General features: G+C 46.4%; 1 protein-coding gene across 3 annotated transcripts in view; it reads right to left on the bottom strand.

The window, feature by feature from the left end:
- GPATCH1 (G-patch domain containing 1) overlaps nucleotides 1-12,738 on the bottom strand; it is a 48,448-nt gene that overhangs the window by 616 nt on the left and 35,094 nt on the right. For 2 of the 3 annotated variants that reach the window (XR_012427419.1, XM_045379083.2), the window contains 4 exons: nucleotides 12,413-12,629; nucleotides 9,973-10,080; nucleotides 4,258-4,355; nucleotides 2,723-2,868 (listed from right to left, as the gene is read on the bottom strand). Coding sequence is in view for 2 of the 3 variants with exons in the window: in XM_045379083.2 (XP_045235018.2) it covers nucleotides 2,723-2,868; nucleotides 4,258-4,355; nucleotides 9,973-10,080; nucleotides 12,413-12,629 (569 nt within the window). In the remaining variant the exon portion in view is untranslated. The remainder of the gene's footprint in view (nucleotides 1-2,722; nucleotides 2,869-4,257; nucleotides 4,356-9,972; nucleotides 10,081-12,412; nucleotides 12,630-12,738) is intronic. The other variant, XM_065536369.1, reaches the window with a different exon arrangement.

The following is a 12,738-nucleotide window of genomic DNA, read 5'->3' as shown; positions in this document are numbered from 1 at the left end:
TGTATTTTTAGTACAGACGGGGTTTCATCATGTTGGCCAGGCTTGTCTCGAACTCCTGACCTCGTGATCTGCCCTCCTCAACCTCCCAAAGTGCTGGGATTACAGGCATGAGCCACTGCACCCGGCCAATCTGTGTTCTTAAAATGCTTCTTCTATTACCCTGAAAACACAGACAGACTCACTCACCCACACCTCGTATTAAGACCATTTATAAAAGCAACCTTTTTCCCTAGTCTTATTTAGCCTTGAGAATACAAGCAATTTTTAATTTCAGTTTCACTCACCTACCGCATCTGTTGCATGACCCTTGAGAAGGAACTAAAATATATTCACTCCAGGGCCCAAAGCATTCACGTTGTCTTTTTTTTTTTTTTTTTTTTTTTTTTAATTTTTTTATAGAGGCAGGGTCTCCCTATGTTGCCCGAGCTGGTCTCGAACTCCTGGGCTCAAGCGATCTTCCCATCTTGGCCTCCCAAGGTGCTGGGATTACAGGCATGAGCCACCATGCCCAGCCCCCAAGTTGTCAATCTTAAATATAAATTTTTTTTTTTTTTTTTTTTTGACACGGAGTCTCTGTCACCACCCAGGCTGGAGTACGGTGGCATGATCTCGGTTCACTGCAGCCTCCACCTCCCAGGTTCAAGCGATTCTCCTGCCTCAACCTCCTGAGTAGCTGGGACTACAGGTGTGTGCTCCCACGCCCGGCTAGTTTTTTTAGTAGAGACAGGTTTGGGGTTTCACCATGTTAACCAGGATGGTCTCAATCTCCTGACCTCATGATCTGCCCGCCTTGGCCTCCCAGAGTGCTGGGATTACAGACGTGAGCCACCACACCTGGCCTAAATCTGAATTTCATACATATAGGAATGTTCGTGGCAGTTCTATTTGAAACAGAGCTGAGTCACACTGGCTGCAGATCCCTGCTCCACAGCCTCAAAGTAGAAAACCCAGTATCCACACAACAGAAGAGATAAACACACTGTGGTGTGCTCACAAGAAGGACTCTTCCACAGCAGTGACTGCAAGCCCCTCACTGCAGCCTACGATCATCTGAAGGAATCTCAGAAGCCAGACGCTCAAAGAGTTCACACAACACCCTTCTTCCAAATAAAGATGAAATTGGCAAGAGTAGTCTGCTGCAGTGGCTCATGTCTTGAGGCCAGGAGTTTGAGACTAGTTTGGGCAACATAGGAGATTTCATCTCTACAAAAAAGACTTTTTTTTTTTTTTTCTGAGACGGAGTCTCGCTCTGTCACTCAGGCTGGAGTGCGGTGGCACGATCTTGGCTCACTGCAAGCTCTGCCTCCCGGGTTCACACCATTCTCCTGCCTCAGCCTCCTGAGTAGCTGGGACTACAGGCGCCCGCCACTACACCTGGCTAATTGTTTTTGTTTTTGTTTTTTTGAGACAGAGTCTTGCTCTGTCACCCAGGCTGGAGTGCAGTGGCGCAATCTCGGTTCACTGCAAGGTCCACCTCCCGGGTTCACGCCATTCTCCTGCCTCAGTTTCCCCATCAGCTGGGACTACAGGCACCTGCCACCACGCCCAGCTAATTTTTTTGTATTTTTAGTAGAGACGGGGTTTCACCGTGTCAGCCAAGATGGTCTCGATCTCCTAACCTCATGATCTGCCTGCTTTGGCCTCCCAAAGTGCTGGGATAACAGGCGTGAGCCTGTAATAAAATAAAATTCATACCCTATGACTATATGCTATATACAATTATATTACTTATATTTAAAATGTGCACAAAAATCTGTATATAGGCCAGGATGGTGGTTCACACCTGTAATCCTAGCACTTTGAAAGGCCAAGGTGGGTGGATCACCTGAGGTCAGGAGTTTGAGACCAGGCTGGCCAGCATGATGAAACCCTGTCTCTACTTAAAAAAAAAAAAAAAAAATACAAAAATTAGCTGGGTGTGGGGGCGGGCACTTGTAATCCCAGTTACTTGGGAGGCTGAGGTAGGAGAATTGCTTGAACCCGGAAGGCAGGGGTTGCAGTGAGACAAGATTGCACCACTGCACTCCAGCCTGGGTGACAGAACGAGACTCCATCTAAAAAAACAAACAATGTGTATGTGCGTCCATGTATGTGAGTGTGTGTGTGTGTATGTGTGTGTGGTTGCACAAAAAAGTTCTTAAAGGTTACATATGGAACTGATGGCAGAAGTTACTATGGAGAAAGTAGAGGTCTGGAGAACTGGTCAGGGCTCCTTTAAGCACTGGCTGTAAGGTCTGAATTTTCATAATGATAATATATTCACTTATCACTTACATAATTAGATATTCAAACTTTTTAAAAAGCCTAGTTAATACACACATTATTTTTTCTTTTAGGGAGAGGGCCTTGCTCTATCACCCAGGCTGGAGTGCAGTGGTACGACTGTGGCTCACTGCAACCTCCAACTCCCCGGCTCAAGGGATCCTCCCACCTCAGCTTCCCAAATAGCTGGAGGCACAGTTGTGCACCACCACACCCAGCTAATTTGTTTTTGTTTTTGTTGTAGAGATGGGGTCTCACTACGTTGCCCAGGCTGGTCTCAAACTCCTGGGCTCAAGCGATCCTCCTGCCTCAACCTCCCAAAGTGCTGGGATTATAAGCGTGAGCCACTCCACCAGGCCTACCACTTTCTCATTTCTGATATTTGCCTCTAAGCAAACACATCAAGCACTCAGTAAGCCTCTAAAGGTTTCTTAAAAACCCTCCATCTCCCACTGCCCACCGTCTCAGCAGCTCCTGGGGCGACACGTCTGCCGTTTCCTCGTCACTCTGGCTGTCACTGCTGTCGGAACTCTCGGAGCTACTACTTTTTTCTGGTTTTTTATTCTTTTGCTTGCCTTTGTGTTTGTGCTTCCTGTGTTTCTTCTTCTGTAAAAAAAAATAAATAGTGGCAGGGGGAAACAAAGGTATTTTTTCTTCCTTCATTCAATACACTTCATTCAATACAAGGCTGCAGTGATGGAGTCATTAAAAAAAAAGTTTAAACCTCATTTAGAGCGAGTGAGAGTGACAGCCTAAGAAGACAGCACAGGGCACACGGTTGTGCCCCCCTCAACTGTGCAACCTGACCCAACTGCGCCTCCAGCAACAAACACAGCAGAACCAAGGAGGCGCAGACAGGACCCATCGTAACACCATAAGACGTGTGACACCACACGTCTTATGCGTGGTGACCTGTGCCGCCTCCGGTGAACCCGACTTGTTTATTGTGTCAGGCCCCTGGGAAACTTCATGTCAGGATGATGGGCACCCAGGAAAACCACAAGGAAGAAACTGGCAGAAGGTTACCAAACAGCAGATACACTGGTGAGGACACACAGATTTCGTTGACGCACATTTTCTTCCTTTCACTAGGAGGGAACACCCGTCATCCTCTATACACGGGAGTGCTTCCTTCTGGTGGCCAGCAAGAAAACTGTTTCTAATTTCTTCAACTGCTAGTCCAGACTACTTTGGGTACCCGACAAGAACATTAACCTAATTAAAAGTCTGTGCTGTAACCCAAAAGAAGACATGGATGATGAAATAAGAGACGTCAACAGTGGAAGCACATGCCTGCCTTCCATTCGAGTTCTTCTACTTCAAATGACAAGTGATGGACTAAAATTTCAAACTGTAATAAAGACAAAGTAGCTGAGAAATGCTGAAAATAATACCTTCACTTAATATTGAATAAATCAGAAATTGTTTTATTATTTAATATCCATTGCTCTAAGATCCTTAAATGCCCTTTTTTTCTGCTTTTTAATGTTCACAAAAAACTTTTTTTAAGGGCTGGGCACGGTGCCTCATGCCTGTAATCCCAGCACTTTAGGAGGTAGATCACTTGAGGTCAGGAGGTCAAAACCAGCTTGGCCAACATGGTGAAACCCCGTCTCTACTAAAAATACAAAAAATTAGCTGGGTGGCACACACTTGTGGTCCCAGCTACTTGGGAGGCTGAAGCAGGAGAATTGCTTGAACCCAGGAGATAGAGGTTGCAGTGAGCCGAGACTGAGTCACTGCACTCCACCCTGGGCAACAGAGTGAGACTCCATCTCAAAAAAAAAGTGGGGGGGATGATGCGGTTTACGTGCAAAAGAAAATGTTTCTGAAAAATCAAGGGTTTGCATTGAATGTCGACATTTCTGTTAAGTCTCAGAAAGAACTGTGACTTGGCCACCAGATCCGCTCTTCAACTGCGGTATATGACGCTCCTGGGAGCTGACCAACGGGTCCCACCCCACACTGATCCTGGGGTACACACAAGTCTCTCACCTTCTCTTTCTTCCGCCTGTGCTCTTTCTTGGCCTTGTGCTTGTCTTTGTTCTTTTTATGTTTCTCTTTTTGAGGAACCTCAAGTGTCTGACGAGCATCTGAAACACAAAGGTAATAAACACAAGACCTATATAGGGTGAAAACAAAGACATCCAAAACTAAGCTCCTAAATTGCTGAATCAGGCATCTAGTGTAGATGGAACGTTTAACACTGAGGAAGAACTCCTGCCCTCGGATTAGCTTCTGCCTCACTGAGAAACAGATTAGCACACCACCTTGCAGAGCTGTATTTAGAAAGCTGCCAGAGACCTCAACAAAGACCTGTGTGATCCAATCAGTATCCTGCTGTGACCCCAGCTGCCAGATGCCGATAAAGTCAGACCAGAAAGCCCACAAGCCTTTTGTAATTCAACATCGTCAGATAAGCTCAGAAACAGACCAGAATTGGAACTCAGCTCTGCTGCCAGCACTGTGATCTTCAACACATCGCCTAACCTCTCCCAGGCCCAGTTTCCCCAACTATAAAATGGGGACCATAAGAATCCTGATCCTTTTAAGGACACAGATTAGACTAGACAGGGCCGTGTCCGTGATTCCCAAAGCTCAGAATCTGGCACCTAAATGTTAGCTCTTCTTATATCATCCTCTGTCTACAAAAACATATTTTGTAAGAATTTGTCTTATAAGTGGAAACACTGAAAAAACTACTATCAAAACAACATAATGGGCTGGGAGCAGTGGCTCGTGCCTGTAATCCCAACACTTTGGGAAGCCCAGGCAGGAGGATCCTTGACCTCAGGAGTTCAAGGCCAGCCTGGGCAACATAGTGAGACCCTATCTCTACCTAATTAAAAAAAAATAATAACGTATATAATCATTAAAAATCATTAAAGAATTTGCATGTGCCTCAATTCTCCATCTCCAAATTCAGACCAAAATGTTTTCATTTTCCTAGGTCATTAATTTCCGGGTGACCAAATCAACAAAAATTCACAATAGTAGAAGCAGTGAAAGTCATTAAATCAATTTTTTTCACCTAAAGAAAAGTTTCAGCCAGGAACGGTGGCTCACGCCTGTAATCCCAGCACTTTGGGAGACTGAGGTGAGCGGATCACTTGAGGTCAGGAATTCAAAATCAGCCTGGCCAACAAGGTGAAACCCCGTCTCTACTAAAAATACAAAAATTAGCCGGGCGTGGTGGCATGCATCTGTAATCCCCACTACTCGGGAGGCTGAGGCAGGAGAATCACTTGAACCCGGGAGGCAGAGGTTGTAGTGAGCCGAGATTGTGCCGCACTCCAGCCTGGGTGACAGAGCAAGACTCTATCTCAAAAAATAAATAAATAAATAAAAAGAAAAATAAAAGTTTCAAGATGTTTCGTAAGGGTGAATATTTTCTCAACTCAGTTAAACAGATGCCTGTAACTTTGTAGTCCTGTTTCTTTGTGGGTTTTTTGGTGGTTTTTTTTTTTTTTAAGACAGGTTCTCGCTCTGCCACCCAGACTGGTGGGCAATGGTGCAATCACAGCTCATGACAGCCTTGACCTGGGTTCACATGATCCTCCTACCTCAGCTTCCTGAGTAGCTGGGACTACAGGCATGTACCACCATACCCGGCTAATTTTTTTTTATTTTTTTGTGGAAATGAGGGTCTCCCTATGTTGCCCAGGCTGGTATCAAACTTTTGAACTCAAGGGATCCTCCGACCTTAGCCTCCCAAAGTGCTGGGATTACAGGTGTGAGCTACCATGCCCAACTAGATTTTTCAAAATTCAACCTCACAAAACTTTTTATTTTTCCAAAATTCTTTTAATTTTTTTCTTTTTTTCTTTTTTTTTTTTTGAGATACAGTTTCACTCTTGTTGCCCAGGCTGGAGTGCAATGGTGTAATCTTGGCTCACCCCAACCTCCGTCTCTCAGGTTCAAGCGATTCTCCTGCCTCAGCCTCCTAAGTAGCTGGGATTACAGCCATGTGTCACCATGCCTGGCTAATTTTGTATTTTTAGTACAGATAGGGTTTCTCCATGTTGGTCAGGCTGGTCCCAAACTCCCAACCTCAGGTGATCCGCCCACCTTGGCCTCCACAAAGTGCTGGGATTACAGGTGTGAGCCACCTCACCCAGCCTTTTATTTATTTATTTATTTGAGACAGCATCTCACTCTGTTACCCAGGCTGCAGTGCAGCAGTGGGATCATAGCTCACTGCAGCCTCAACCTCCTGGGCTCAAGCAATCCTCCCACTTCAGCCTCCTGAGTAGCTGGGACCACAGGCACGCACCACCACACCAGGCTAATTTTTTTCTTTTTTATTTTTTTAAGAGATGCAATCTCTCTATGTTGCCCAGGCTGGCCTCAAACTCCTGGACTCAAGCAATTTTCCCGCCTCAGCCTTCCAAAGTGCTAAGATTATAGGCATGAGCCACCACACTCAGCCCAAAACTTTTTTTTAACACTAGTTTTTTTCAAAAATCATTTCCCTAAATAACCCATAGACCAAATTAAGTCACTATTACAAGGGTATCAAAGACATTATGGGAAAGGGACATAAAAGACTTGGCTTTCAAGTGCTGACACCAATTTGAAACTAAAGAGGCCGGGCGCAGTGGCTCACACCTGTAATCCCAGCACTTTGGGAGGCCGAGGTGGGCAGATCACGAGGTCAGGAGATCGAGACCATCCTGACTAATACAGTGAAACCCCGTCTCTACTAAAAATACAAAAAAATTAGCCACGCGTGGTGGCGGGCACCTGTAATCCCAGCTACTTAGGAGGCTGAGGCAGGAGAATAGCGTGAACCCAGGAGGTGGAGGGTGAAACCCCGTCTCTACTAAAAATACGAAACATTAGCCAGGCACCTGTAATCCCAGTTACTCCATTGGCTGAGGCAGAAGAATCACCTGAACTTGGGAGGCAGAGGTTGCAGTGAGCCGAAATCACGCCACTGCACTCCAGACTGGGTGACAGAGTGAGACTGTCTCAAAACAAAACAAAATAAAACAAAAGTGCTGAACAACTATAGCAAATAAGAAATACATTCACTGCAATTTGTCAAAACTTCATACTTTTTTCCCTCTGCTTTTATAATCCTGTCTTTGAAAGCAGTTAGCTAACCAAACCAGTATTCATATATGGACACCATGGGAAACTATAAAGTGAATAATGGAATTTATATGTTATTTATATATCTGGGCCATGTTACAGATGTTTGTTAACCTAGCCCTCAAAGAGATGATAAACAAGTCTAAATGTTTTAACTTGAGATGCCGATTTAAGATGGCATTGAATAGAAGTTGTTGACAAGATATTTGGGGAATGGAATGGGGGACAGATTGTATTCACTTCTGAGAGGACCGTTTTATTGTATTTGCTACATTAGCTAAACTAAAAAGGAGGCTTGGCGGCCGGGTGCAGTGGCTCACGCCTATAATCCCAGCACTTGCCGGGCGCGGTGGCTCAAGCCTGTAATCCCAGCACTTTGGGAGGCCGAGACGGGCAGATCACGAGGTCAGGAGATCGAGACCATCCTGGCTAACTGGGTGAAACCCCATCTCTACTAAAAAAATACAAAAAAAAAAAAAACTAGCTGGGCGAGGTGGCGGGCGCCTGTAGTCCCAGCTACTTGGGAGGCTGAGGCAGGAGACTGGTTTAAACCCGGGAGGCGGAGCTTGCAGTGAGCTGAGATCTGGCCACTGCACTCCAGCCTGGGCGACAGAGCAAGACTCCGTCTCCAAAAAAAAAAAAAAAAAATCCCAGCACTTTGGGAGGCTGAGGCAGGCGGATCACCTGAGGTCAGGAGTTCCAGACCAGCCTGACCAATATGGAGAAACCCCATCTCTACAAAAAAATACAAAATTAGCTGGCCATGGTGGTGCATGCCTATAATCCCAGCTACTCGGGAGGCTGAGGTAGGAGAAACGCTTGAACCCGGGAGGTGGAGGTTGCAGTGAGCTGAGATTGTGCCATTGCACTCAAGCCTAGCCAACAAGAGCAAAACTCCGTCTCAAAAAAAAAAAAAAAAAGGAGGCTCGGCTGGGTGCAGTGGTTCACACCTGTAATTCCAGCACAGTGGGAGGTTGAAGTGGGTGGATCACTTGAGCCCAGAAGTCCAAGGCTGCAGTGAGCTAGGACAGCACCACTACACTCCAGGCTAGGTGACAGAGTGAGACCCTGTCTGAAAAATAAATAAATAAACAAATAAAAATTTTTAAATAAATAAGAGTCTTAAATACTCTTCTCCTTGCAATTCTCCTCCAATTTTATATACTATTTTTTAAATTTCTCTTTTTCTCTTTTTTAAATTTTTATTTATTTATTTTTTTTTTTTTTTGAGACAGAGTCTTGCTCTGTCACCCAGGCTGGAGTGCAGTGGCAGGATCTTGGCTCACTGCAAGCCCCACCTCCCAGGTTCATGCCATTCTCCTACCTCAGCCTCCCCAGCAGCTGGGACTACAGGCACATGCCGCCAAGCCCAGTTAATTTTTTTGTATTTTTAGTAGAGACTGGGTTTCACTGTGTTAGCCAGGATGGTCTCGATCTCCTGACCTTGTGATCCACCTGCCTCGGCCTCCCAAAGTGCTGGGATTACAGGCGTGAGCCACCGTGCCTGGACTTTTTTTTTTTTTTCAAATAGAGATGGGCCTCCATGTGTCACCCAGGCTGGTCTCAAACTCCTGGGCTCAAGCAATCTGCCTGCCTCGGCCTCCCAAATTGCTGGGATTACAAGTATGAGCCACCGCACCCTGCCTCTTTTTCTTTTCTTTTCTTTTTTTTTCTTTTCTTTTTTTTTTTTTTTTTGAGACAAAGTCTCGCTCTGTCACCCAGGCTGGAGTGCAGTGACATAATCTCAATCTCGGCTCACTGCAACCTTCGCCTCTAAGGTTCAAGTGATTCTCGTGCCTCAGCCTCCTGAGTAGCTGGGATGACAGGCACACACCACCATGCCCGGCTAATTTTTATATTTTTAGTAGAGATGGGGTTTCACCAAATTCGCCAGGGTGGTCTCAAACTCCTGACCTCAAGCGATCTGCCCACCTCAGCCTCCCAAAGTGTTGGGATAACAGGCGTGAGCCACCCGCCCGGCTAGAGCCACTGTGCCTGGCTGCAGCCTCTTTCTCTCTCTGTTTGTTTTTTTTTTTTTTTGAGATAGTCTTGCGCAGTCACCTGGGCTGGAGTGCAGTGGCACAATCTCAGCTCACTGCAACCTCCGCCTCCTGGGTTCAAGCGATTCTCCTGCCTCAGCCTCCCGAGTAGCTGGGACTATAGGCGTGCGCCACTATGCCCAGCTAATTTTTGCATTTTTAGTAGAGATGGGGTTTCACCATGTTGGCCAGAATGGTCCGATCTCTTGACCTCATGATCCTCCCACCTCGGCCTCCCAAAGTGCTAGGATTACGGGCATGAGCCACCGCGCCCGGCCAGCCTCTTTTTCTTTTAGCTCTGTCGGGAAACTTGTATTTCTATAACAAAACTTAAGATACTTAGGACCCTCCTGTAAACATGTGGCAGCTAAGGAAATAAAGTTTGGAGGTCTCTGAAGCTGTACAGAAACAACTATCATTTTAGGCACTAGGTGGAGACAACGGGTTTAAAATGTGACTGAAAACATATAAACCAGAAGCAAGCGCGTGTGTTTGATTGGCTGTAAGTCACACTGTCCCCATCTCAGGGCAGTCACACACTGATAAAAATGGGTGAACCAAAGGGCTCTGCACTCACTGGGGCAGAAGACGGGAGGCAGCCGTGGGCCGAACTCTTCTCTTTCATCTATCTGCATCTTTTGTATCGGGATGGAAGGTGGCGGCTCCCGGGGTGCTGGCACGAGAGCTGAAAAACAGCAGGGTGTTCATGTCATTTGCCTGCCCCATGTTCATGTCTCTGAGTCTTTCATTCATGTCTTTTGCCACCAGATAACGTATGCTTGCCCACACCACTTCACTGCTGCCAGGTGCTAAGGATGCAGCAGTGAACATGCAGACCCCGGCGCTGCCCTTGTGAACTCCGGAGCTGGAAGTCAGTCACATGAGGGCGCCTGCGAGGGCACCAATGGCTGAGGTACAGAGTGCCGAGTGTACCTGTGGGCACATAGCCTAGCGCCCCTAAGACCTGAAAAGTAGAAATGTGTCCCCAAGAAAGGGCCATCTGAGAAGCAAACAACTTACAAACCATCAGGAGTGTAAGACTATGTCCCATCGCAGAGAACTGCGGGACACAAAGTTTCACTCCAAATAAATTATCAAAGAAAAAACCTTGGCCGGGCGCGGTGGCTGAAGCCTGTAATCCCAGCACTTTGGGAGGCCGAGACGGGCAGATCACGAGGTCAGGAGATCGAGACCATCCTGGCTAACCCGGTGAAACCCCGTCTCTACTAAAAAATACAAAAAACTAGCCGGGCGAGGTGGCGGGCGCCTGTAGTCCCAGCTACTCGGGAGGCTGAGGCAGGAGAATGGCGTAAACCCGGGAGGCGGAGCTTGCAGTGAGCTGAGATCCGGCCACTGCGCTCCAGCCTGGGTGACAGAGCCAGACTCCATCTCAAAAAAAAAAAAAAAGAAAAAAAAGAAAAAACCTTGAAGATAAATGATCATATTCACCGCTAATAATCTCATTTTTTAAACAGATTACTGTATGTTCAGATAGAAGAGATATAAAAATTTTAAAAGTCTGGAAAACTAGCCAGGCACTGGGATTACGCCTGTAATCCCAGCACTTTGGGAAGCTGAGGTGGGCGGATCACCTGAGGTCAGGAGTTCGAGACTAGCCTGGCCAATATGGTGAAACCCCATCTCTACTAAAAATACAAAAATTAGCTGAGCATGGTGGTGCACACCTGTAATCCCAGCTACTTGGCAGGCTGAGGCAGAAGAATCGCTTGAAACCAGGAGGTAGAGGTTGCAGTGAGCTGAGATTGTGCCACTGCACTCCAGCCTGGACAACAGAGAGACTCCATCTCAGAAAAAAAGTCTGGAAAACTATACATCAAAGTGTTTACATTGGTTATTTCTGGCCAGGCACAGTGACTCACACCTGTAATCCTAGCACTTTGGGAGCCCACTGCAGGTGGATCACTTGAGGCCCAGAGTTTGAGACCAGCCTGGCCAACATGGTGAAACCCCATCTCTACCAAAAATACAAAAATTAACCAGGCGTGGTGGTGCACGCCTATAATCCCAGCTACTTGGGAGGCTGAGGCAGGACAATCGCTTAAACCCAGGAGGTGGAGGTTGCAGTGAATCAAGACCACACCATTGCACTCCAGCCTGGATGATAGTGAGACTCCACCTCAAAAAAAAAAAAAGCTATCTTTTAAAATAAAATTGTTACTTTCTTTTTTGCTTTGAAACAGAGTCTTGCTCTGTCACCCAGGCTGGAGTACAACGGTTCAATTTCGGATCACTGCAACCTCCACCTCCCAGGTTCAAGTGATTCTCCTGCCTCAGCCTCCTGAGTAGCTAGGATTACAGGTGTGTGCCACCATGCTCCGCTAATTTTTGTACAGACAGGATTTCACGGTGTTGGCCAGGCTGGTCTCAAACTTCTGATTTGAACTGATCCACCCACCTCAGCCTCCCAAAGTGCTCAGATTACAGATGTGAACCACCATGCCTGCCTGAAATTTTTACTATATTTAAATTCTTCTCAATTAGGTTAAGTTGGAAAATCAAACACAGTGATCCAAAAAATATACCAGAGATACATACCTAATAGAAAAAAAAACAACTCTGTTCTATCTCAATTAAAAATATAAGATTGGCCAGGTGCGGTGGCTCGTGCCTGTAATCCCAGCACTTTGGGAGGCCGAGGCAGGCAGATGACTTAAGTCTAGGAGTTCAACACCAGCCTGGGCAACGTGGCAAAACCCTATCTCTACTAAAAATACAAAAATTAGTGAGGCGTGGTGGCACATGCCTGTAGTCCCAGCTACTCAGGAGGCTGAAGTGGGAGGACTGCTTGAGCCCAGGAGGTGGAGGCCTCAGTGAGCCAAAGATTGAGCCACTGTACTCCACCCTGGGGACAGAGCAAGATCCTGTTTCAAAAAAAAAAAAAATTGTATTTATATAAAAGATTACATATCATTGATTGCTAATCATCTGGGTTTAAGACTCTGTCGCAGAGTCATTGTCTTCTTCTTTAGATCCTTGAGTCTGAAATACTGACATACCATGAGCCACGGATGATGTTTCCCCCAAGTCAGTGTCTTGGGAGCTTGGGAAGTTGGCCTCCCCAGAGCCTGCCTGATCGTCCTCGCTGTCGCCTTGCTCATCCTCGGAGGATGAGGACTTTTCATCTGAGGAGCTGGCAAAGATGGCCCTGAATAAGTCCATGGATGGGCGGCTCCCTTCTCCTTCGGCCTGTGCGTCCACACCTTTGTTGACTGTCTGTATTGACGTGAAATAAGAGTCAGGGATACAGAGGCAAGGGTAAAAGGGAGGAGACATTCTAGAATACACTCCCAGACATACATATTTGTGTTTATGCTCACGTACA

This window comes from Macaca fascicularis, chromosome 19 (genome assembly GCF_037993035.2).
Source record: "Macaca fascicularis isolate 582-1 chromosome 19, T2T-MFA8v1.1".
Classification (NCBI taxonomy): domain Eukaryota; kingdom Metazoa; phylum Chordata; class Mammalia; order Primates; family Cercopithecidae; genus Macaca; species Macaca fascicularis.
This window is presented reverse-complemented; position numbering and strand designations above follow the sequence as displayed.